Here is a 22,287-nt window from a genome sequence, read left to right on the forward strand (position 1 = left end):
GCAAGGTGAAAAAAGAAGGGGATAAGTCACAGTCTGCTAAAATTTGGGGGGGAAATTGAATTTGGAAACAAAGGACCAAAATGTTGAAGTCAGAAAACCAATGGATACTAAAAGGAAAGATGAAACTGGTTGCAGTTTAGTTGAAGAAAATGATAAAACTCGGAAGCAACAGAAGTATTTAGACATCTGGATGTTCAGTATGAGCACAAACCACATACAAAGAGGAATGGAATTGGGCTTCACATCTTCAATGCAGGGGAATGGATGCAGTTTGAAAAAAACATAATTTTAAAGTTTGAGACTCTGTGAAATTCTTGTTCTGATGTTTTATTCACCAAACAGCCAGTAGCATTCTAGTTTCCACACTGCCTTTTTTGAAAAATACAATTTTGGGGGTAAATATCAGACCAGTGATACTGACATTAATAATGAACCTATTTCCATTAAATTTGACAAAACTACAGAAGGACAATATTTCTAGTTAATACATTGTTTCAAATATAAAGCTGCATAGGGAGTAAAATCTCACACATAGATATTGTGTCTATTTTGTACTTAATCTTGTACAGTCATTTTCATCTCTTGAAACATGAAGGAAATGTTATGAAGATGATCTTAAGAAGATCTGTCCATTGGGCACATAGTAAGCCATAGAAAGCGAGGTTATGATATTTTAACAAAATTTTATCAAAATAAAAGATGTTTTTAAAAAGGAGGGGGTTACACAAAGGAAAAACAAGAGGGAAAAGTTGAAATTTGAATCCAGGATTTTGAATTCCAAGTATAATACTTTTTTCTTTCTATGATGGTTTGCAGCTTTCCACAAATCTAAGAATTTTCTCTATTGCCTAGGTCTGTGTCAGACAATGTGGTAGATGGAAAAAGAAGTCCATGTCCTTACTCTCCAAGAACTCAGTCTGATTCCATGGTTCAAATGGCAAATTCAGAAGCACAGAGGACCCATGAATTATCCAGGTTCTAGAATTTGTATCCTATCAATTCTTGTTAAGTTTACAGTGTTCTAGGTCTATGGAAGGCTCTGTTGTACTAGAAAGAGCCCAAAATTTGGAGTCAGGGCAACCTCAGTTCAAATCCTCTCTGATACTCTAGCTGCATGAGTATGGACAAGATAATCATTTGAAAGTTCAGTTTTCTCATCTGTAAAATGGGAATACTAGCATTACTATCTCCTAGGGGTTCTGATTAAGAAAAAGTCATTGCAAACATGGAAGCCTTTTAGATAAAAGAATTAGAACAAGTGCTCATTTCCCCCACCCAATCCTTCAGGGTCCAGGATGGGCAGGCTGAGAGGCATGAGGAAGCCTTAACCCCCACAGGATTTGTGCCAGGGAAGATATTCTGGGATAAGCAACATAGCTTCTTGGCTCACAGATCCATCATTTGAAACGCAAGCTGCCTCTCATCAGCTCCCCTATTTTATTCTGCACCTGTACAATCATTCCATAGTAAACATGACTCTTAATTAAAACACTATTTCTCTTCAGGCAGGGCTGGTTATCGGCTTCCACTCGATACCAATGCTTGAAATATAAATATTTTCACTCAGAGATGCACCCAGGACACTACCTTCTCCAGCCCTGCTTTAAAAGCTATGAGGTAGGAAGTGGCCAAGAGTCCAAAGTTCTCCTTGAGACAAAGAAAAAGTTTTGGGATGGATACCCTGCCCTGGATGTTGGAGCAATGTCCCTGAGATGTCAGAACATCCCCAACTTTGGAGCAGTGGGCCATGCCACCTGGAATGTCGATGTGCTCTGCCCAGAATGTGGGGGATCCTGCCAAGTACTACTGTGTCCACTATTGATCAAGCGAAGTCAGACGCCCTCAAATCCACCCCCTTGGAGCGGCACCAAGGAAGCTACCAAAGGTTCAGGTTCCAGGTGAAAATCTGACTTGGTCTGGCTTGAAGAGTTGAGATTCCAGCCGCTGCTCACTGGACCCTTTTACTCCCCTCCACTCCTTACCCCCTGCATGAGGCTATTAGGCATGCAGGCTGGTGACCACCAAAAGCACCAGGATGTACGAAAGAGAAGCCCTCCCACACAGACCCAAGTCTTGGTCCCAGATTCTTGGGGCCAGCCCAGGACTCGACAGTATAGGACCTGCCTATACCAGCCTCTTCCCCACAGGACATGGGTAATGCTGTAAATGACAGAGGGGGCTCTTGAATGGAGTGAGCAGGAAACACACGAAACCTCATGGCTGCTTCTGGAACTGTGGTAGTTATCTTGGTCAGACCCACTCAATCATCGTCTTCAGGCCAGTTTGCTGCTCCCTACAGGTAAAAAAACAGAGATATATGTATGTAAGATCCAGGCCCCCGTCCTTAAGGATCTCCTAGTATAGCTGGGAAGATCACACACACACACACACATACAACCTAAAGAAGTTCAGCAATTGTAGACATCATGGCAGCCCATGAAGGAGGAGGTCAGGACAGAAGGCAGAGCCTGAGCTAAAGCTAGAAGGAGGTAAAGTTGGAGAAAGGAGAAGATTCTGAGCAGTGGAAACAAAATGAAGGGCACAGGAAAGGCTGGCAAGAGCCAGGTGTGCAAGGACAGGTGGGGAGATGAGATTCAGGAAGTAGGAGAGAACCCCATAACCTCCATCCTCAATCAGCCTCAGACTTTGGTCCCACTGGAATGAACTCCTCTCAACCCCATTTCAAGTCCATAAGATCATATGATTTAGAGCTGGAAAGGATTATCTAGCCAAGCCCCTCATTTTTTAAAGGCAAAATGAGAATGATTGACCAATAATAAATCTCAAGGTTTTCTTAGCCCCTAAGAGAGCAGGAGAATGAGAACAATTCTTCACTGTATTTTTTCCAAAGCATTTCCCCATTTAGTCTCTCATTCAATTAAATATACCAATATACTCAACAGAGATAGGGACAAGGATTGTTAGTTCCATTTTATAGGTGGGGAAACTGAGGAAAGAAGCTACCTGTCCAAGGCCATGTAGAGAGTATAATCTGTGAAGATTAGTGGAAATGGATTTCTTCACTACCTACAACCCCACCAAAAACTGTGTCCCATCTCTATTGAGGTTCTGGGACCTCCTAGGGCAGGGTTTCTTAAACTTTTTCCACTCATGACCCATTTTCACCCAGTTTTTACACGTTATATACCTATATACAACATAGGTGTACAAATCAAACATTTATTGATAATAAATCATAATTTCACGCCCCCTCCATTCAGTTATGAGATCCCATATGGGGTCACGAACCATAGTTTTAGAAGCTGGGTATGAGAAGCAGAAAGGGAGGGTTCAGAAATCCACTTTTTGCAGGTCCCAGCCAGCTGGCCTAGGGGGAGAAAAGGGAACCATTTTATAGCCCAGGAGGAGGGTAACAGGCAGGTCCTGGGGACAGGCTCTCTGAGAGCTGTGGTGTGAATAGCAATTGGTGAGTTCACCAATGTAGGCCAGGCTTCAAGCACCAAACTGGGCTTTCTCCTGCCATACCTTCCCAGTCACAGCTGTGATTCATAGGCAGCAGGGAACTTGTCCTCCGGGGCCCAGGAAGCATCTCGCCTCAGGGTATCTCCACTAGTATGGGGCAGCCTGAGGGTTCCAAGAATAACAACTCAGATTTCTAAAGCACTATTAAATTGACCAAATGCTTCCCTCCCAATAACCCTATGAGATAAATAGACTAAGTCTTGTTAGTGCCATTTTACTGGTGAGGAAACTGAGGCCAGGAGTGGTAAAATAGTTACCCATTACATAGATAATAAGGTGAAATGATGGTTATCTATTACTGCCACAAATCAAACCCAGCTGTTCTGACCCCAAATCCAGTGCTGTTTCTAAGTCACCACAACTACCTCTCTAATTAACTTCTCCTCCCATTTTACAGATGAAGTAACTGAGACCCAGAGAGAGGCAGGGACTTAAGAGTCAGAGAATATCAGAGCTGGAAGGAACCTTGGATATCATGGAAGCCCAGCTTTCTCATTTTACAGATGAAGGAACTATAGAATTTAAGGACTATAAGAAACCTCCGAGGCTGGCTAGCCCAACCCATACCTGAATAGTATCTCCTTCATAACATTCCTGATATCAAAAGTTCAGAGACTTCAACTACCTGCCCAGGCAGTCCATCTTTCCTTTGGAGAAGGCTAAAAAAAACTTGGGCAGCTAGAGAGTACCCGGAGCACAGAGCACTGAGCCTGAGTTCAAATCTGTCCTCAGAGTCTTCCAAGCTGTGTGATCCTAGGCAAGTCACTTGACTCTGTTTGCCTGTTTCCTCATCTATAAAATAAGCTGAAGGAAATGGCAAACCATTCCAGTAACTTTGCCAAGAAAATCCCAAAAAGTTCACCAAGAGCCACACACGACTGAAAATGACTCAACAAAGGATTGTCTTGATCCAGCAAGCACTGGGCTTGAGACCCAGCATACATTGAGTGAAAGGACTCATTCAATGTAACACAGATAGCTAAAAAGTAGATCTACTACTGAATACCAATCCACTGATGTTTCTGTTGTATCATAGATAAAATGCTTCCTCCCATCCCTCAATAGCCCCAACCCCAAAACATTCCTTGGGGCCTTACAAGGGACCTCTGCTCTATTCTCTGACCTAACAATACCTCCACTGGGCATGAAACAACAGATTTTTTTAAAAAGGAAAAGAACCTATATGTACAAGAATATTTGTAGCAGCTCTCTTCTCAGGACAAAAAATGGAGATTGAAGGGATACCTGTCAATCAAGGAATGGCTGAATAAATTGTGATATGTGGTTGTCATAGAATATCATTGTTTTGTGGAAAATAATAAGCAGGATGCTCTCAGAAAAAAACCTAGAAAGTCTTCCATGAACCCAAGCAAAGTGAAATGTATTGTATACAAAATAATAGCTGGGATGGGATGACCAGCTGTGAATGACTTTGCTATTCTCAGTAGTACAATGATGCATAACAACTCTGAAGTACTTAGGATGAAAAATTCTATCCCTACCCAGAGAAGAAACAGATTGTATCTGAACATAGACTGAAGTGCGCATGCGCTCTCTCTCTCTCTCTCTCTCTCTGTCTCTGTGTGTCTCTTTCTCTCTCTCTGTCTCTCTCTCTCTGTCTCTTTCTCTCTCTCTCTCTCTTTCTCTCTCTCTCTGTCTCTGTCTCTGTCTCTCTCTCTCTCTATCTCTGTCTCTGTCTCTTTCTCTCTCTCTCTCTCTCTCTCTCTCTCTCTCTCTCTCTCTCTCTGTGTCTCTCTCTGTCTCTGTCTCTCTGTGTCTCTCTCTCTCTCTGTCTCTGTCTCTGTCTCTCTCTCTCTGTCTGTCTCTGTTCTTCTGTCTGTCTGTCTGTCTGTCTGTCTCTCTCTCTCTCTCTCTCTCTTAAGGTTTTTTGTGTTTTTTTTTAATTAGGGTGAGCTTGGAAAAATCCATTCTCCATTCTAGACTGTGTATCCCATTTCCATAAAACTTCAGGGGTGAAGCAAATGATCTCTAGTGGAGGGGAGGAAAGAGTGGGGAATCTAGGCTAGGTAACACCAATGAAAGTAGTTTAGGATCTGGAGTCAAAGTCCTAATCTTGGATTTTCTAGCCTACTACAAAGCATAAGTGACCTTGGGTATTTTAATTCAAAAAACATTAAGTGCCTACTATGTGCCAGACACTGTGCTAAGAGCTAGAGATACAAAAAGAGGCAAAAGACAGTCCCTGTCCTTGAGGAGCTTACAGACTAATGGGGTAAGTCCCTTCACTTCTGTTGGACTTAGTTTGTTCATTATTGAAAGAAGATGGCAGTTTCCTTCTAGCTTGAAATCTCTGATCCTCTTGAAATCATACACTTTTCTAAGTCTGTCTTCTCCTCTGTAAAATGTAGATAAAATACTTATTTCTGCTTGCCCCCTAGGTCTATTGTCAGGAAAGCATTTTAGAACAAAGGAAAATTCAAGATGGCATGATTTTCTGCAATGTTTTAGTTAGCAGGGTCCTTAGGTTTTACAGAGGAAGAAATGGAGAGCTCAGAGATGGACAGGGCTTTTCACAAAGTAGGAGAACCTGAATTAGAACACAGGGTTAAAGATGCTACATGAGGGCCTTTCTACAGTCTATTCTGAGATCCACAAGGGTAATAGCAAGGATGGCCCCTGGGACATGGAAATCATCTCACCAGCCCTGGACTTAAAGTTGGGAACTGACCTTACACACATATACCAGCTGTGTGACTCTGGTTGAGACACTTAGCCTCTGTCTGCCTCCGTTTTCTCATCTATAAAATGAGAATAATAATAGCACCTACCTCTTAAGGTATCATGATGTGAGAATCAAAGGAGAAAATATTTATAAAAGAATTTGTCAAACTTTAAAGGACTGTATAAATGCTATTATTCTGCAAGGCTTCCCCAGTCTGGCCACAAACTATCTCATAAGGTCACAAAATGCAAAGGTAGGGTTGGAATCTGATGCACCTTGAAGTTTGGTTTGAGCTCCCATTGATCACTTGCTCTGCTATACTTGTAACCTCCTCACATCCCTTCAACATCCCAGGTACTTGCCTAACTCCTTAATCCGGGACCTGGGGGCACACAGTTATCTCTTTACTGTTATTCTCATTGACTATAGGATTACATAGCACCCTAGATAAAACACTTGCTCCCCAAGCTGAAGAAGTTTCATCCAGAGTGGGTCTATACATCTGGCAGAGCCTGAGGCAGAAGCCCACTCAAATGGCAGTTTGCTTGCCTCCATAGCAGTCCAGCTGTCCTTGGGGTTGAAGAGGAAAAAGCATTCAATAATAATAATAATAGCCAATCCTTTTATAATGCTTTAAGATCACAGACTTTTATGACATCTTGAGTCTTACCATATTCAGTGAGATAGTTATAATATATACTTTGTAGATGAGAAGACCGGGGCTAAATAGCTTAGCCATGTTCATACAGAGAGTAAATATTAGAGCCAAGCCCAGTTCTCTCCTGCCTCCATATTTATTACACCATTGCTGGAGCACAGGAACTCCGGGAGAAGGGGAGAGGGAAGAAGCATTGGCTTGACTATTTGTGGCCTAGGATAAAAGTCCTTTTCATGTGAGGTAGAATATAACCTGTCTTATAACCAATTGTTGTGTCAGCTTTAATGCTTGCTTGAGATCCCTTATTTTCTTGTGGAGATCTAGATGGATGCCAGATTTTCAGGGTTTCAGTGGGGAGATTTTAATGGGGACATAAATGAAAAAGAATTTGGTGAGAAACCCCCCAATAAACACAAAGCCTGGGATTCCTGATGCTTGACAGTGGGTCTCAAATTATAGTAATTTTTCTCCTTTGTTACAGTGACAAAAGAAATCACCCTTTAGCGATTTGGCACGGAATTCAGAGCTAGAGGAGGAGCCCTAGAAGTCACCTGGTTCAACCACACCTTTAGTAAGGAACCCAAGGCCAGTGGGCTTGCAGTCAAGAGAATTTGAATCCAGACTCCTCATCTTTCTGAGGCTCAGTTTCCTCCGATGTAAAATTAGAATAATAACCCTTGCAAAACCTACTCCCCACAGGGCTATGGTAAGGAAAACATTAATGATGATGATGATTAAATTTGCTTTGATGAAATGATGATAGGTAAAATTTGCAAAGGGCTTTACATCAGCAAAGCATTCTACATATATTCTCATGTGATCCTTGCCACAACACAGGAGATAAATACTCTAAGCATTATTACGCTCATTTTAAAGATGAGGAAACAGAGTTTGAGAAGTGAACACCCTGTCCAGGTGAACCCAAGGGCTCCCAGACTGCAAATCCACTCATTGCTCTGGCTGCTCTAACTCAACTGCTTTTGAAGAATGAGGAGGAACAGAGAGACTCATAAAAGGAAGGAGTTTCCCTGAGATCACACAGTAAGTCCCAACTTAATTAGGAAACTCATAATCAGAGCTGAAAGTTCAGAACCATAAAGGTCACCTAATGTATAATCTCATTTACAGATGGGCTCGAAACTGAGCTTGAAAGAGGGCAGATGATTTACCTAGGGTCCCAAACATAGATCCAAGTCCTCAAAGTCCAAATCTAGCCATTACACCACACTACCTCATCTGAGGCAGGCTCATCTTCCAGAGCACAAGTTTTAAGGCAATGGAGGGATAGACCAGAACTGAAGCAGCTAAGCGGGCCAGCACCCTGAGATTCTGCCTCCAGAGCTTCAGTGAAGCTCGTCAAGCCTCAGTTACTGAGTCCAGAGTCACCGACAGTGGCCTGAGGAGGTACCAACTCATGCCATGCTGGGAAAAGAAGGGCAGAGCTGCTGGGCTGGTTTAGCTGCCTGGGGCAACAGGTCTATCTGCTCTTTGCCCTGAAATCCCCACTTCTTCTCCCCACCGTCCCATGGTGTCTGAAAACTGGGACTTATTTGGAGTTAGCTACTAAAAAGCACACCAGCTTATGCACCCCTGTCCAGCACTTTCTGTTCTGCTGAGACTCAACGTGACCTAATCTGTTGTTGCATTGGCCCCCAGATTGGCTCAGAGCTCCCAGTGTGAAAACTGCCTCCACTGATAAAGATCGGCAACTCATCAGTCACTTATAGTCCTAGAGAGGTTGTGACGCCCATTTCACACAACCAGTATGTGTCAATATCTGGAGAGGAGAGGGAATCTTCCTGACTCCCAGATCACATCAAATCTCTACAATCTGGACTGTGGAGTGACATCCCACCTCCTTATGGTGCCTCGGGACTTATAAAGCTCTTTCCTTATAACATCCCTGTGAGATATATGGTAAAGTGGGGTTAGCTTACCCATTTGACAGATAGGAAATGTAGAGGACAATGAGGTGAGGTGACAGTTTCCCTATCATATAGGGTCAAAGCTGATGCTGTGAAACCCATAACTCCTGACCTAAAAGCCAGCTCTTGGCCACTGTATTATAAACAGACAAATCGGGAGTTTCAAAGGTCCATTCCAACCCCAGTCCCAGATTCAATGATTTTATGACCCAGGGTTAGAAAGTTCATTCATTTTTCAGTCAACTCTTCATGACCCCATTTTGGATTTTCTTGGCAAAGATACTACAGTGATTTGTTATATCCTTCTCCAGCTCATTTTACAGATAAGGAAACTGAGGTAAACAGAACAAAGTGACTTGTCCAGGGTCACCCAGCTAACAAGTATCTGAGGGCCCTCTCCTTGAGGCAACAAAACTAGTTTCTAGTGCCCTAATGTGTTTTTCAGCAAGTCCTTACCTCAAATTTCTCCTTCTGTAAAGTCAGGATATTATTGTTCTAGTTTATGGAGATACCTTCCAGCTTCAGGCACTCTGGGATTAATAGTGTTGATCAGTTTGCCCAATATTCCCCTCTATGAATCTAAACTTCCTGGGCAGATGCAAAGGGATGGGGGTGTTAAGAAAGGGGGTGCTCAGACCAGCCAGATAGTCAAAGTACTCTTGCAAATTATTTTCAAAAAGTTCTTCTAGTCATTGAATGCCCAGGCTAGAAGGGAACTGGGTAGATATCCAAGCTATGTCTGAACAGATTTGCCCTAAACTGACCCTGAATCCTGGCTCTGATGCTCATTAGCTGACCCCAGGCAAGCAGCCACACTTTTCTGAGTCTCATCTATTGAAATAGAATATATATATATATATATATATATATATATATATATATATATATGTATACATATATACACAAAGAAAGAGAGAGACAGAGAGAGAGGGAATTTTGCTGAGGCAGTTGGAGTTAAGTGACTTACCCATAGTCACACAGCCAGGAAGTGTTATCTATCTGGATCCAGATACACTGGAATATGTTAAATTTGAAAATATACCTTCATATAATTTCTCATCTATTGAAAATGGAATAAAAATCCTGGCACTGTCCACCTCACACTGATGTAAGGAGAATATAGTGCTATTGAAATGGGAATTGTCAATATAATCATCACTACGGTTCTCTCTTCTCATCTTAAATCTGATGGAGTTCATATAAAAATGGTGCCAGGACAGGCCACAACGCTGCTATATTTGGGGGCCTATTGTATGGATAGATGAAATGTGGTGTCATCTTATCACTGTCATTTTTCTCCAGGGTGAACCAAAAAAAAAAAAAAAAAAAGCATTATGTACTGGTTCAAATCCTGTGTCTGACACTGAATTATGTGATCTTGGATCAATCACTGAACCTCTCGAAGTCTCAGTTTCCCCAGGAATAAAAAATGAAGGTTGTATTAGATTGCCTCTAAGGTCCCTTCCAGCTCTAAAGCCATACTAGGATTCTAATTTCCATGGTCTTGATTCCTGAGCAACCTCCAATCTCCATCCACCATAAAAAGTGTGGGGGGGGGGAGATACTTTCTTAACAAGCTGTTGGTTCCCAGTCATTGCCCCCACCCCTAGGGGCCTTCTTCAAGAGCCCCCATCATTGCTATCTCCAACTCCATCCCCATCAAGGACCAAGGGAGGACTGGCCTTCTCTCCCAAAATATCCAATGCTACAAACTCAGCAACATGAAAAATTTTCAAGGCCCCCACTGGTTCCCTATCCATTCTCCAGCCTCTGGCCTTCTCATAGACACCTCCATCTCCATCTAGTAAACTCTGGGGCACCTCCCCCAAGCCATGAGACTCCCAGGACCTGCACCCAGTGGATTCCCAGGCTCCCCACCCATTCCCCAGATACCTGAGACTTCGGACTGCCCAATGATCCTTTGCTCAGGACCTCTGCCTAGCCAGTGATTTCCTATGCTCCCCTATGCTATGAACCCTGAGGCTCCCACTTTCTCATAGGAGGCACAGTCCCCCTCCCCTCCCTGTCCCCCCCACCTCTTCCTGTGATCTCCATGGTCCAAGGGAGGTTTGGTCCCCTGGCAGTCCAGGTGCACCCACCCCCTGCTCAGCTCTGGCACAAGCCCCTGGGCCACTCAGTGCCCTTCCACGCTAAGCCTGGCGCAGAGTGTGCGTGACCTCCCAGACCCCGCCACTGCCCAGCGGAAGCCGGCCCCCAGATCGTCCCGTCACTTTCTAGATACCCTCACTGCCCAGAGGAGCCCAGGTCCCCCAGTTATCCAGTGAGCTACCACGCTAAGCAGGGGAGGGAGAGTGCAGTCTCTTAGTTGTCCTATGATTTCCCAGACACCCCAACTATCCGGACCCCTGGCCATCTAGTGCCCTCCCTCACTAAGCAGGGGCGCAGACTGTGCCTGACCTCCCAGGCCCCCCCACTGTCCAGCGGAGCCCCCCCCCCCCCCCGGCCGTCCAGTGCCCTCCCTCACTAAGCGGGGGCGCAGACTGTGCCTGACCTCCCAGGCCCCCCCACTGCCCAGCGAGCCCCCGCCCCGGCCGTCCAGTGCCCTCCCTCACTAAGCGGGGGCGCAGACTGTGCCTGACCTCCCAGGCCCCCCCACTGCCCAGCGGAGCCCCCCCTCCCCCCGCCCACCAGGCAGTCGCCAGCTCCCCACCCGTCCAGCGGCTGCCCGGGCCTGTCGGCCGGCTCCAGCGGGCACTTGGCGTCACTGACGAGCAGCAGGACGGAGCCGTTCTGCACGTTGACCTCGCGGAGGGTGTCCTGCTCGCCCAGCCGCCTGGCGTTGTAGTAGAAGGCCTTCTTCCAGGACGAGACCCCCTGGCGCACCAGCTGGGCTCGCAGGTCGCTCACGGTGTCCGCCGGCCGCACGGTCAGCGGCAGCAGCAGGTCCTCCTCGGACACGTGCACCTGGATGTGGTAGCGCTTCCAGCGGGACAGGCTCCGGCGCAGGGTCTCCATGGCCCCTGCCCTCGGGGCCCCCGGAGCCGCCTGGCCGAGGTTGGGCTGGGGAGCCCGGGAGGCGTCCCGAGGCCCCTCGCCGCCTCCTCCAAACGCCGGGGCAGGCGAGGCCGGGGCCGCCCCCACTGCAGCCCAAACCTGTTGTGGCCCAACCTGTCAGGGCTTGCCGGTCTGCTCGGCTGGCTCCGCTGCCCTCCCCTCGGCATTCCGGGCCCGGGCCTCCCAGACGGGGCGGGGGCGGGGCGGGGGCGGGCCAGGGGCAGGGACCGAGGCGGCCGGCCCGGAGCCAGGGGCAGGGCTGGGCCGGGCCGGGCAGGTACGCTTCCGCTTCAGAACCACTCTTCCCAGGGACAGGAGCGTCCAGACGCCACAAAAGTTTCTGGTCGGGAGGCCAGGACACGGTAAAGAAAGCCCCAAATAGAAGGGACTGTAGAACCCAGAATATCAGAGCCGGGATGGGCCCAAGAACACAGAATGTAGTTCCAGAAAGCTCTGGGGACCCCAGGCTAAGCCTTCGTTTTACAGATGAGAAAGTTACAAACCGGTGGCAGGCCCTGAGAGCTCCCGATCCCCAGGCTAAAATCACGTCAGCCTGATGTGAAACGTAAATGTAAAAACTGTGGACACCTCGGGGAGCATCTGGTCCAAAACCCGCCAGTTTTACAGTTGAGGAAACTGAGGTCCAGACAGTTCTTTATTACAAGTCATACATTTAACTGAAGTGAAACTTAAAGCACGTGATTCCCGGGACCGGCTGCACCCGGCGGATTCCCGGGTCCCCACCCATCCCCCAGATTCCTCAGACCTCTGTCTGCCCAATGACCTTTTTATTCAGACCTCTGCCTAGCCAGATTTACCATGCTCCCCCATGCCATGAACCCCGGGCCTCCCACCCGCTCACGGGATCCCGATTCCCAGGGAGAGAGAGAAACCGAGGAGTTCCCAGCAAGGTCACGTGTGTGTCCCCGAGAGATTCTTTTATAGGTTCCAGCGCCTATAAAAGAGACAGCGGTCACTGTTGTGTTCTAGACACTCCCTGCCTTTGGGGCCGGTCCAGGTGGGGACTCAAACATTCTTGTCCAGCTCAAACAATTTATCCCTAATAAAGAATGTTCAACTTTTTTTCCTTTCTTTTTAAATGTGTTACAGGGGTTTTCGACCAGATGTATAGGGAAGAAAAGTAGGTTATGCATGGAAATAAAGATGATATTGAAAAATCAATAAAAATAAGGTAAATCTTTAAAATAAAAATGTTCAAGCGGCTCCCAATCCTCACTCGTCTACACTTCCCTGGGAGATTGAGTGTGCAGGGAGCACACCTGAAGCACAGGAACTGGGGTAGAATTCTACCTCCTCTTTCTTATACCTCTGTGATCTTGGGCAATTCAATTAGCCTTTCTAGATCTCAGTTTCCTGACCCATAAAACTGAACCCTTCTGCTTCTCAAAGATCAGGTTCTTTTGATAATTCAAATGCCATGTTTTTTTAAAGACGAAATCTAGACCCAATACTGTTTCATAGGATTTAGGGCTGGAAGAAACCTAAGGAATCATCTAGTGTTCATCCCCCTGATTTCATAGAAAATGAATATGACTCCAAGATCATTCCTTAAGCAGGCAAGCAGAATTAACATTTTTTAAACATTATGTTTGGGACTGCTGAAGATACAAAGAAAGCTATAAGAAAACAAAAATAATTCAAAATTTACAAAAGTGAATGTTGAAAACTATCTTTACATGTCATTGGAAAAAACAAAATGCTATTAAATGACAAAAATAGAACCAAAAATGGTCTTCTAACCCCAAGAAGCTCACATTTTAAGGGAGAGACAGCAGGCAAGTACATACACCTGTATAAGTGGGAGGGTGTCTCATAAGGAAAGGAGTAGGTAGGAGTGACTGGAAGGAGCTCTTGTTGAAGGTGGGATTTGCTCTGAATCTTGAAAGAAGCAAGTGAAACTAGAAAGCAGAAGGGAGGAGAACGAGGATTCCAAACAAGGGGACAGCCGGGAAAATTCCCAGTCCAAAAATGACAGGTTGTTTTCTAGAGGCCAGTGGTGCTGGATTGTAGAGTGCCTGAAGAGGAGTGATGTATAAGATGAATGGAAAGATAGGAAGGGATTGTAAAGGGCTTTAAAAGCCAAACAGGATTTTATATTTGATCCTAGAAGTAATAGCCAGTGGAGTTTACTGAGTGACATGGCCTTGACCCATGATTTAGAGAGATCACTTTGACAACTAAATATGGGTGATGGATTGCAGTTGGGGGGGAGACTTTAGTCAGGGAGAACAACCAGTAGGCTACTGAAATAATCTGGGCATGAGATGGGCTGGGGTAATGGCATTGTCAAAGGAGAGAAGAAGAGCATAAAAGAAATGGTGTGAAAGTAAAAACTGCAGGACTTATCATGTTGGAGATGTGTTTTAGTGCAAACAAGGGACTGGCCATGGGTACTTAGGTTGCAAGTCTGGGTGACTGGGAGGATGATGGTGCCTTTGAGAGTAATAGGGAAGTTCAAAAAAGAAGAGGGTTTGACATGAAAGATCATAAGTTATGAACATGTTGAGTTTAAAATAGCCAGTCAACTGGCATTTATTAAGCCCCTGTTATGTGCTAGTAATTGCATTAAATTCTAAAGATACAAAAAGAGGTAACCCGCACCTCTCATCCCCCCCAAAAAAACCAGCCCCTGTTCTTTTTTTGTTTTATTTTGTTTTTTATTAATTTTTATAATTATAACATTTTCTTTGACAGTACATATGCGTAGATATATATATATATATATATTTTTTTTTTTTTACAACATTATCCCTTGTACTCCCTTCTGTTCCGAGTTTTTCCCCTCCTTCCCTCCACCCCCTCCCCTAGATGGCAGGCATTCCCATACATATTAAATATCTTATAGTATATCCTAGATACAATATATATGTGCAGAACCGAATCTTGTTGTTGTTGTTGCAAAGGAAGGATTGTATTTGCAAGGTAAAAATAATCTGGGAAGAGAAACAAAACAAAACAAAACAAAACAAACAAACAAACAACAACAACAAAAAAAAAAACAATGCTCACAGTTTGCACTCATTTCCCAGTGTTCCTTTTCTGGATGTAGCTGATTTTGTCCATCATTGATCAATTGGAATTGGATTAGCTCTTCTCTATGTTGAAGATATCCACTTCCATCAGAATACATCCTCATATAGTATCATTGTTGAAGTGTATAATGATCCCCTAGTTCTGCTCGGTTCACTCAGCATCAGTTGATGTAAGTCTCTCCAAGTCTCTCTGTACTCGTCCTGCTGGTCATTTCTTACAGAACAATAATATTCCATAACCTTCATATACCATAATTTACCCAACCATTCTCCAATTGATGGACATCCATTCATTTTCCAGTTTCTAGCCACTATGAAAAGCAGCCCCTGTTCTTTAAGAACTCACAATTTACTGTGGAATATGTCTATAGGATATACAATTCCAGAAGCCCAATAAGCTGTTGAAGAAGTGAGACTGAAATCAGGAGAGTAAGAACAAAGATTATTAATTAACAATTTTTGGGGGAGCTCCATAGTTCCCCCCTTTTCTAAAGTCCCCATTTCAAGGCTCAGTCTCTGAAGGACATTGCTAATAAAGAGATTGAATTAACATTCTCCCACACTGGTGAGGAAGGCCAATGTTCTCTACTCAAGTTTGTATAAGGACAAATTCTCTGATTAAATTGCCCAAGGCTGGGCAATTTAGAAGTAAATGACATAATCAAAGTTACATTCCCCTCAGCCTCTCATTAGAATAGGTCAACCTCTCATTATAATATTTATTCTCTTTCATTAATTGTTAACCAATCAGAGTTGATTGCCACTCTTAGGAACACCCACTCTTCCAAGGGCACATAAACCGTGAGCCCACTCACCATGATTTGTCTTTGACATTCAAGAGCAGCACTGACCATTTTCTTGGTAATAGGCTAGTATTATTAATAAAATGATTAATTACCCAGAAACTGCATCCCTCAAACTTTTTAAACATCACAAGAGAGATTAGGGCTAGATAAAGAGATCTAAGAATCATTTTGCATAGAGAGGATACTTGAATCCATTGAAGCTGATACAATATAAGGGAGAAGAGGGCCAAAAACAGTTGTATAGGGGATGCCCACAGTTAATGGGCATGTCCTGGAAGAAAACCCAACCTTCTTTGTTCACTAGAGTGGAGGAGATGTCTTTGAAGGACATCTTACCTCTGTTCCTTTCTGTCTGCCCACGGACTTGAAATTCTTCCACTTTAGCTTCATTTTTTAAATTAATTTTTTAAAATGAAAATGCACAAGCAAACATTTCCACACATCAAAGAACAAAAAAAAGGTTGTGTATGAATCCCAAATCTATTATGTAGTTTGCTTTCTCTTTTCAAGTATGTATTAGACAACATAAGAGTGCCAACATTGCTCTACTTAACCAGACAACCTCTTGAACTTCCTTTTGTTCTCCTTCCTTTTTTTTTTGTGATAGTTTCACTGACACTTTTCTATTTCTTGCCTTTTTTTTTTTTCTTCATAACAAGCATTACCTTCTCAGTTCCAAGGATGTGCACATCCATACAGATTGACAGAGGCAGAGAGACAGAGATAGAAAGACACACACAGAGGAATCTTCCCTAGCTCCCTTGTGATAAATGAATATAGTCGAGCAAAACAAATCCACATCCTGATGTTTCTCTTCTCCATCCCAACAAGAGGTGGGAAACAAGGTTCACCACCAGTTTTCTGGATTTCTCTCTGGTCCCGGCATGATCATACTTCTTAAATCTTTCCAAGTTTGCTTTCTTTTATATCATTGCAATCACTGAGTGATTGGCTCAGCTGGTTCTGCTTACCTCACTCTCTCTCAGTTCATACACACCTTTCCAGTTATCTCTGATCTTTCCCTTTTGGCACTTTCAGTGTGATAAAATTCTGTCACACTCTTATACTATCATTTGGTCAGCCATGCCCCAGTTAATGGGTACCTACTTTCTTTCCCATCATTAACTTCAACAGAAAACATTGCCACATAGATTTCTGTACATTATGGATCTTTTTTTCTGTTTTTGATTTCTTTGGGGAAGGGGGGGAGGTTTGTGCCTGGCAATAGTGTCACTGGGTCAGAAGGGATGCATGGTTTAATGACTTTGGGGGATATAATTCCAATTGCCTTCCAGAATTTTATTTTAGTCATTTTTTTATTTGTGTCTGATTCTTCATGGCCTTTTTGGGGGTTTTCTTGGCAAAGATAATGGAGTGATTCATCATTTCCTTCTCCAGCTCATTTTACAGATGAGAAAACTGAGGTAAATAGGGTTATATAATTTACCCAGAGTCACACAGCTAGTAAGTAACTCAGGAAGACTCATCTTCTTGACTCAAGGCCTGACATTCTATCCATTGTACCACCTAGCTGCTCACACCTTCTAAAATAGTTGGATCAATTCACAGCTCCCTACAGATTCCCCTAGGGGAATGTAGATATCACTAGAAAAAGAAGCCAGCTAAACTTTCATAGTCATTGTTGAAATGCAATGACCACTTCATATCAATGTCCATATGTAAGAACCCACAAAATCATCACTTTAGAGCTGGGAGGTGATCTTTAAATGAGCTTTAGAGGAGATCAACTAATCCAACTACATTACACAGATGAAGAAACTGTCGCCCTGAGATAAATGACTTTCCCGGGGTCATAGTAATATAGATGGAATAATAAAATCTCTTTTTCTCTAGCAGAGCATTTTTATCCTTGCCCCTCCCCCCCAAAAAACCTCCCACAGTTTATCCCCTTCAAATCACTTACTATTATGTGAGTGCCAATGCTTAATGCAGTACATGGGTGGTCCATTATCTCTTGCTCTCACTACTTAATTAGCCCAGCTCCTTTTATCTTTTTGAGCACAATATGTCACTGCTACTGTGCTGCTGCCTATGGTCTCCCTCTCTATCCCCCTACCCTTGCACCATATCTCCCTCAGTTGCCCTTTGTGTGACCCAAAATCTTGATTCTTTGAGAATCATGACATTCTATAATTCTCTCTCTCTCTCTCTCTCTCTCTCTCTCTCTCTCTCTCTCTCTCTCTCTCTCTCTCTCTCTCTGTCTCTCTCTCTCTGTCTGTCTCTCTCTCTCTCTCTGTCTCTCTCTCTCTCTGTCTCTCTGTCTCTGTCTCTGTCTCTCTGTCTCTCTCTGTCTCTCTCTCTCTGTCTCTCTCTCTCTGTCTCTGTCTCTGTCTCTCTCTCTCTCTCTGTCTCTCTCTCTCTCTCTGTCTCTCTCTCTCTCTCTCTCTCTCTCTGTCTCTCTCTCTCTCTGTCTCTCTCTCTCTGTCTCTGTCTCTGTCTCTCTGTCTCTCTCTGTCTCTCTCTCTGTCTCTCTCTCTGTCTCTCTTTCTCTCTCATTCTATATTATACATACTATATATACATATTATGTGTGTGTGTTTTATATCTTTAGATATATAGAAATTTCCATATAGTCTATGTTCTCTTTTGCCTCTTGAACCTGAACTATATTTTCCAACATTTTTGAATATCTTCCCCTATTCCCATCCTCTCACTGAAGCCTCTGAGTATTAAAACATATGTTGATTTACTTTAGAATTCTTAATAGAATTTCTCTACATCTTCATCCTCTGCAACAGCTGTTAGCACATAAGCTGCAATTATCTTCATGTTGATTTTTTTTTTTTGCTGACACTTATCACGAGCATTGTAATGGAAGATGACCAAGTGTCCCATGGTTAAAAAAAAAATAAAAGTATTCATTAAGGGCTTACTATGTGCCAAGCTCTGTGTTGGAATATGGGGGTGCATGCAAATAATAATATTTGTGGTTGCCTTTGGGCATATGACAAAAAAAAAATCAGCCCCACCTCTCCAAGGAGTTCTTGTGAGACATCCTTCCATTGAGCTTCAACTTCCTTATAACACCTGGTTTCATTCATACCAAGAATCTCAAAGAGTTGTTTGATGCAGTTCTTCCGATGGTGGGTCAATCCACTGGCTGCTGGACCAATGTGTGGATCTCACATTTAGAGTCCCAATAGTTAAGTTAATATTTATAGATGGTCTAAAAACTCAGTGATTCTTAGTACCATCTGTCTTCATTTCTGCTATTCTGCCACCATCTTTGCAGAAGCAGATGGCCCAAAATGATTGAGGACTGTTGGTGTTTTTCTTTGTTCCATGGATTGCCATGGCCAAAGAATTCATCACCTAGTGACCAGCCTCCTGGCTGCTTTATAGAACCCTTCTATACTAAATTAGGTTGGTCCTTTAAAAAGAAAGCAGACCTAGCCTGGTTCCAGAACCATACCCATGGCAAAATCTGACATCACTTAAAAAAAAAAACCCAGAGAGGCAGTTAGATGATTCACTGGATAGAGTACCAGCCCTGAAGTCAGGAGGATTTGAGTTCAAATCTGACCTCAGACACTTAACACTTCTTGGCTGTGTGACCCTGGGCAAGTCACTTAACTCCAATTGCCTCAGAAACAAATAAAAAAAAGATTGGAAAAAACTCCAGAGTCATCTCACCACACCATAATGAAGCATCATAACAAGACTTTTGTGAGAAAAAAAAGCTCACAAACCATCCTTTTACTGATGTGACATAGGAAGCGCTGCATTCCTATAATCTCTGTCTCTGAGGGAAGCTGAGATCCAATGGATTACTTGCACTCAGGAGTTCTGAGCTACAATAGGGCTCAAGTTAATTGAGTGTCTAAGCTAAATCCAGAACCAAAATGGCAAGCCCCAAAGAGCAGAGGACCATTCAGATTGCCTCTCATTTTGAGGGACAAAGGTCAGAAAAATGCAACAGATTGGGGGCAGCGAGGTGGCGCAGTGGATAGAGCACCAACCCTGAATTCAGGAGGACCCGAGTTGTCTGGTCTCAGACATTTAACACTTCCTAGCTGTGTGATCCTGGGCAAGTCACTTAACCCAAGCCTCAGGAAAAAAAATGCAACAGATTGAAGTTTCTGTGCCAATCAGTATTAGGACCAGACCCATAAATGCTTGGAAAAATTAGGGATCCTTAGTCTCAAACCCAAACTTTAATGTAAAGTGGGTACTACAGATTACCATTAGTCTTATCACTTTGCACCTTTCTGTAAAATATATCATGATTTTGGGAGGGTCTAACCTGTGATTTCATTTAGTTTAAGGAACTTGCCAAAAGAAAACTCTTTCTATTACAGATGGACATAAATACAACTTAGAGATTTAGGGATTTGTCTAAGGACATGTCACACAGCCAGCATGTAACAAAGATGGCACTTGGATCTCCCTAGGCAACAAGATATGATGCAGGGAATAGAGCACTGGATCTGAATCAGTAAGATCTCAGGTCAGGTTTGATACTTCCAAGCTGTATGACCTATGCAAATGATATAATTTCTTTGCTTCAATTCCTTCATCTGCAAATAATAATAATAACAGTACCTACTTTGCAGGATTTTTATAAAGATTAAGTGAGATAATATTTGTAAAGTGCATTGAGAACTTTAAAGTGCTGCATTACTCTATTATTCATTATTATTTCTAGGTGTGAGTCTAGTTCTTTAATAAAAATACCCTCAATGCCTCCTTTTATATTTGTTGTACTTTCTTCTCAAAGAGGATTAAAATGACATTGTTATGTTGGCATCAAGGTACTTGTGACTGATCGGACCACCATGAGCTCAGAAGGCTCTATTACAGGTCAGCTTGAATAGTCCATGTGAGCACTTGGAGTGGAGATGTCTCTAAATTTGTGCATCTCATTTTTTTGAGCTACTGCAATTCTGCTTTGCTCATAGAGCACAGCACCTTCTTTGATGTGGGCACATTATGCTGGATGATCCTTTGCAAGTGTATCCCATGGCATATAATTGATTCCAAAGATTTTTAGAGAGACCTCAAGACTGTTCCTTGTATCACTTCCTCTGCCATCCTTGTGAGCTCTTGTCTCCATAAGATAGCCTTTTAGATAAACATACATTTGGCATTTAAACTCATGGCCAGCCCATTGGAGTTGTGTTCAGTGTCTGGTACCTTATCTTGACAAGTATGTATGAGAACACATACTTGTGTTTGTGTATTTATTCCTTGACCAGACTGTAAGTTCATGTGACTGTTTCTTTGCTTTAAAACTCCTATTTGTATCTTTTGACAATTTTTCAATTGAGCAAAGACTTGCATTCTTATAAATCTGACTCAATTCTCTATATATTTGAGAAATTAGGCCTTTTTAGAGATACCTCTTGCAAAAAAGTTTCCCCAGTTTTTTATATAATTTTGATTGCGTTAGTTTTGTTTGAAACTAATTTTATATAATCAGAATTATCTATTTTACATTTTGTAATGCTCTATCTTCTTTGGTTCTAAATTCTTCCCTTATCTATAATCTGACATGAATTATTCCATGTTCTCTTAATTTGTTTATGGTATCATCCTTTATGTGTTAATCACGTACCCATTTTGACCTTATCTCGGTATAATGTATGAGATGTTGGTCTATACCCTATTTCTGTCATACTGTTTTCCAGTTTTTCCAGCAGTTTTGGTCAAACTCTGAATTTTTATTTTTAAAAGCTTAGATCTTTGAGTTTATCATATAATGGATTACTATGGTCACTTACTTTAATGTAATTTGTACCTAATCTATTCCAGTGATTCAACACTATTTCTTAGCCAGTATCAGATTGTTTGAGATCTGGTACAGCTTGATTCCATTGATATCTTTGAGTTTTTGTTCTTCCGGATGAAATTTGTTATTTTTTTCTAACTCTATAAAATGATTTTTGGTAGTTTTTATTGGTATGACACTGAATAAATAGATTAATTTAAGTAGAATTATAATTTTATTATATTTGTTCAGCCTATTCAAGACTTAATTAATATTTTCCCAGTTGTTTACATACAAGTTTACTTGTGTAAAAAAAATCTTATAGTTGTGTTCATATGGTTTCTGCATTTGTTTTGGCAGATAGACTCCCAAGTATTTTATATTATCTATGATTATTTTAATGGAATTTCTCTTTTTATTTTCTTGATACTGAACTTTGTTGGTAATATAGAGAAATGCTGATGATTTAGATAAATAGTAGTTATCATTTTAAAGTAAGCTTTAGTTAATAGTAATAGTAACATTAATAATTAATAGTAATACTTTTTATTATGAATGAGTACTACATTTTGACACAGGTTTTTCTTGCACTTGTTGAGATCATCACATGATTTCTATTGATTTTGTTACTGACACAAGTAATTCTTAATTAGTATTCCCTGTTGGTGTTGATGGTGGTATCTTAGAGAAAAAGATAAATTGCTGAGGCTCAGCTCTCTGCTTGAGCAGCTGGATCCCATCTTTGGGCTGTCTCCTCCCCCATCAATCTTTCTCTCCCATAGCCACCCTCTCCCTCTCCATTGAAACCTTTTCTCCCATACTCTTTCCCCAACTTCCCCCCCCACCAATTCAGCTCTTCTCTATCTTTAAAAGCAATAAGAGGCAGCTAGGGGATACAGTGGCTAAAACACCCTAGAGGGCTGCCCTAAATTTAAA

The 22,287-nt window shown here is 42.6% G+C and overlaps 1 protein-coding gene across 2 annotated transcripts; it reads right to left on the bottom strand.

Annotated features, from left to right (window-relative positions):
• Positions 1-314: 314 nt before the first annotated feature.
• Positions 315-11,932, bottom strand: TINCR (TINCR ubiquitin domain containing). 2 transcript variants are annotated; one of them, XM_074308536.1, is made up of 3 exons: positions 11,421-11,932; positions 3,487-3,585; positions 315-2,293 (listed from the first exon to the last, which is right to left on the bottom strand). In XM_074308536.1, exons 1-2 carry the CDS (start codon positions 11,723-11,725, stop codon positions 3,495-3,497), a joined length of 396 nt encoding a protein of 131 aa, XP_074164637.1. In that variant the 5' UTR covers positions 11,726-11,932; the 3' UTR covers positions 315-2,293; positions 3,487-3,494. The 2 variants fall into 2 exon arrangements, with proteins under 2 accessions (XP_074164637.1, XP_074164647.1); XM_074308546.1 differs by lacking the exon at positions 3,487-3,585 and having other exon boundaries at positions 11,421-11,926.
• Between the last annotated feature and the right edge of the window lie 10,355 nt (positions 11,933-22,287).

Source organism: Sminthopsis crassicaudata, chromosome 1 (genome assembly GCF_048593235.1).
Source record: "Sminthopsis crassicaudata isolate SCR6 chromosome 1, ASM4859323v1, whole genome shotgun sequence".
Taxonomy (NCBI): Eukaryota; Metazoa; Chordata; class Mammalia; order Dasyuromorphia; family Dasyuridae; genus Sminthopsis; species Sminthopsis crassicaudata.

Excerpts from the sequence above, each read along its gene's own strand:
- TINCR (XM_074308536.1), bottom strand. The coding sequence starts at position 11,725 with ATGGAGACCCTGCGCCGGAGCCTGTCCCGCTGGAAGCGCTACCACATC. Across the intron at positions 3,586-11,420 it reads CCCGGGCAGCCGCTGGACGG|GCTGCCCCATACTAGTGGAG; the intron begins GTGGGGAGCTGG and ends TGGAACCCTCAG.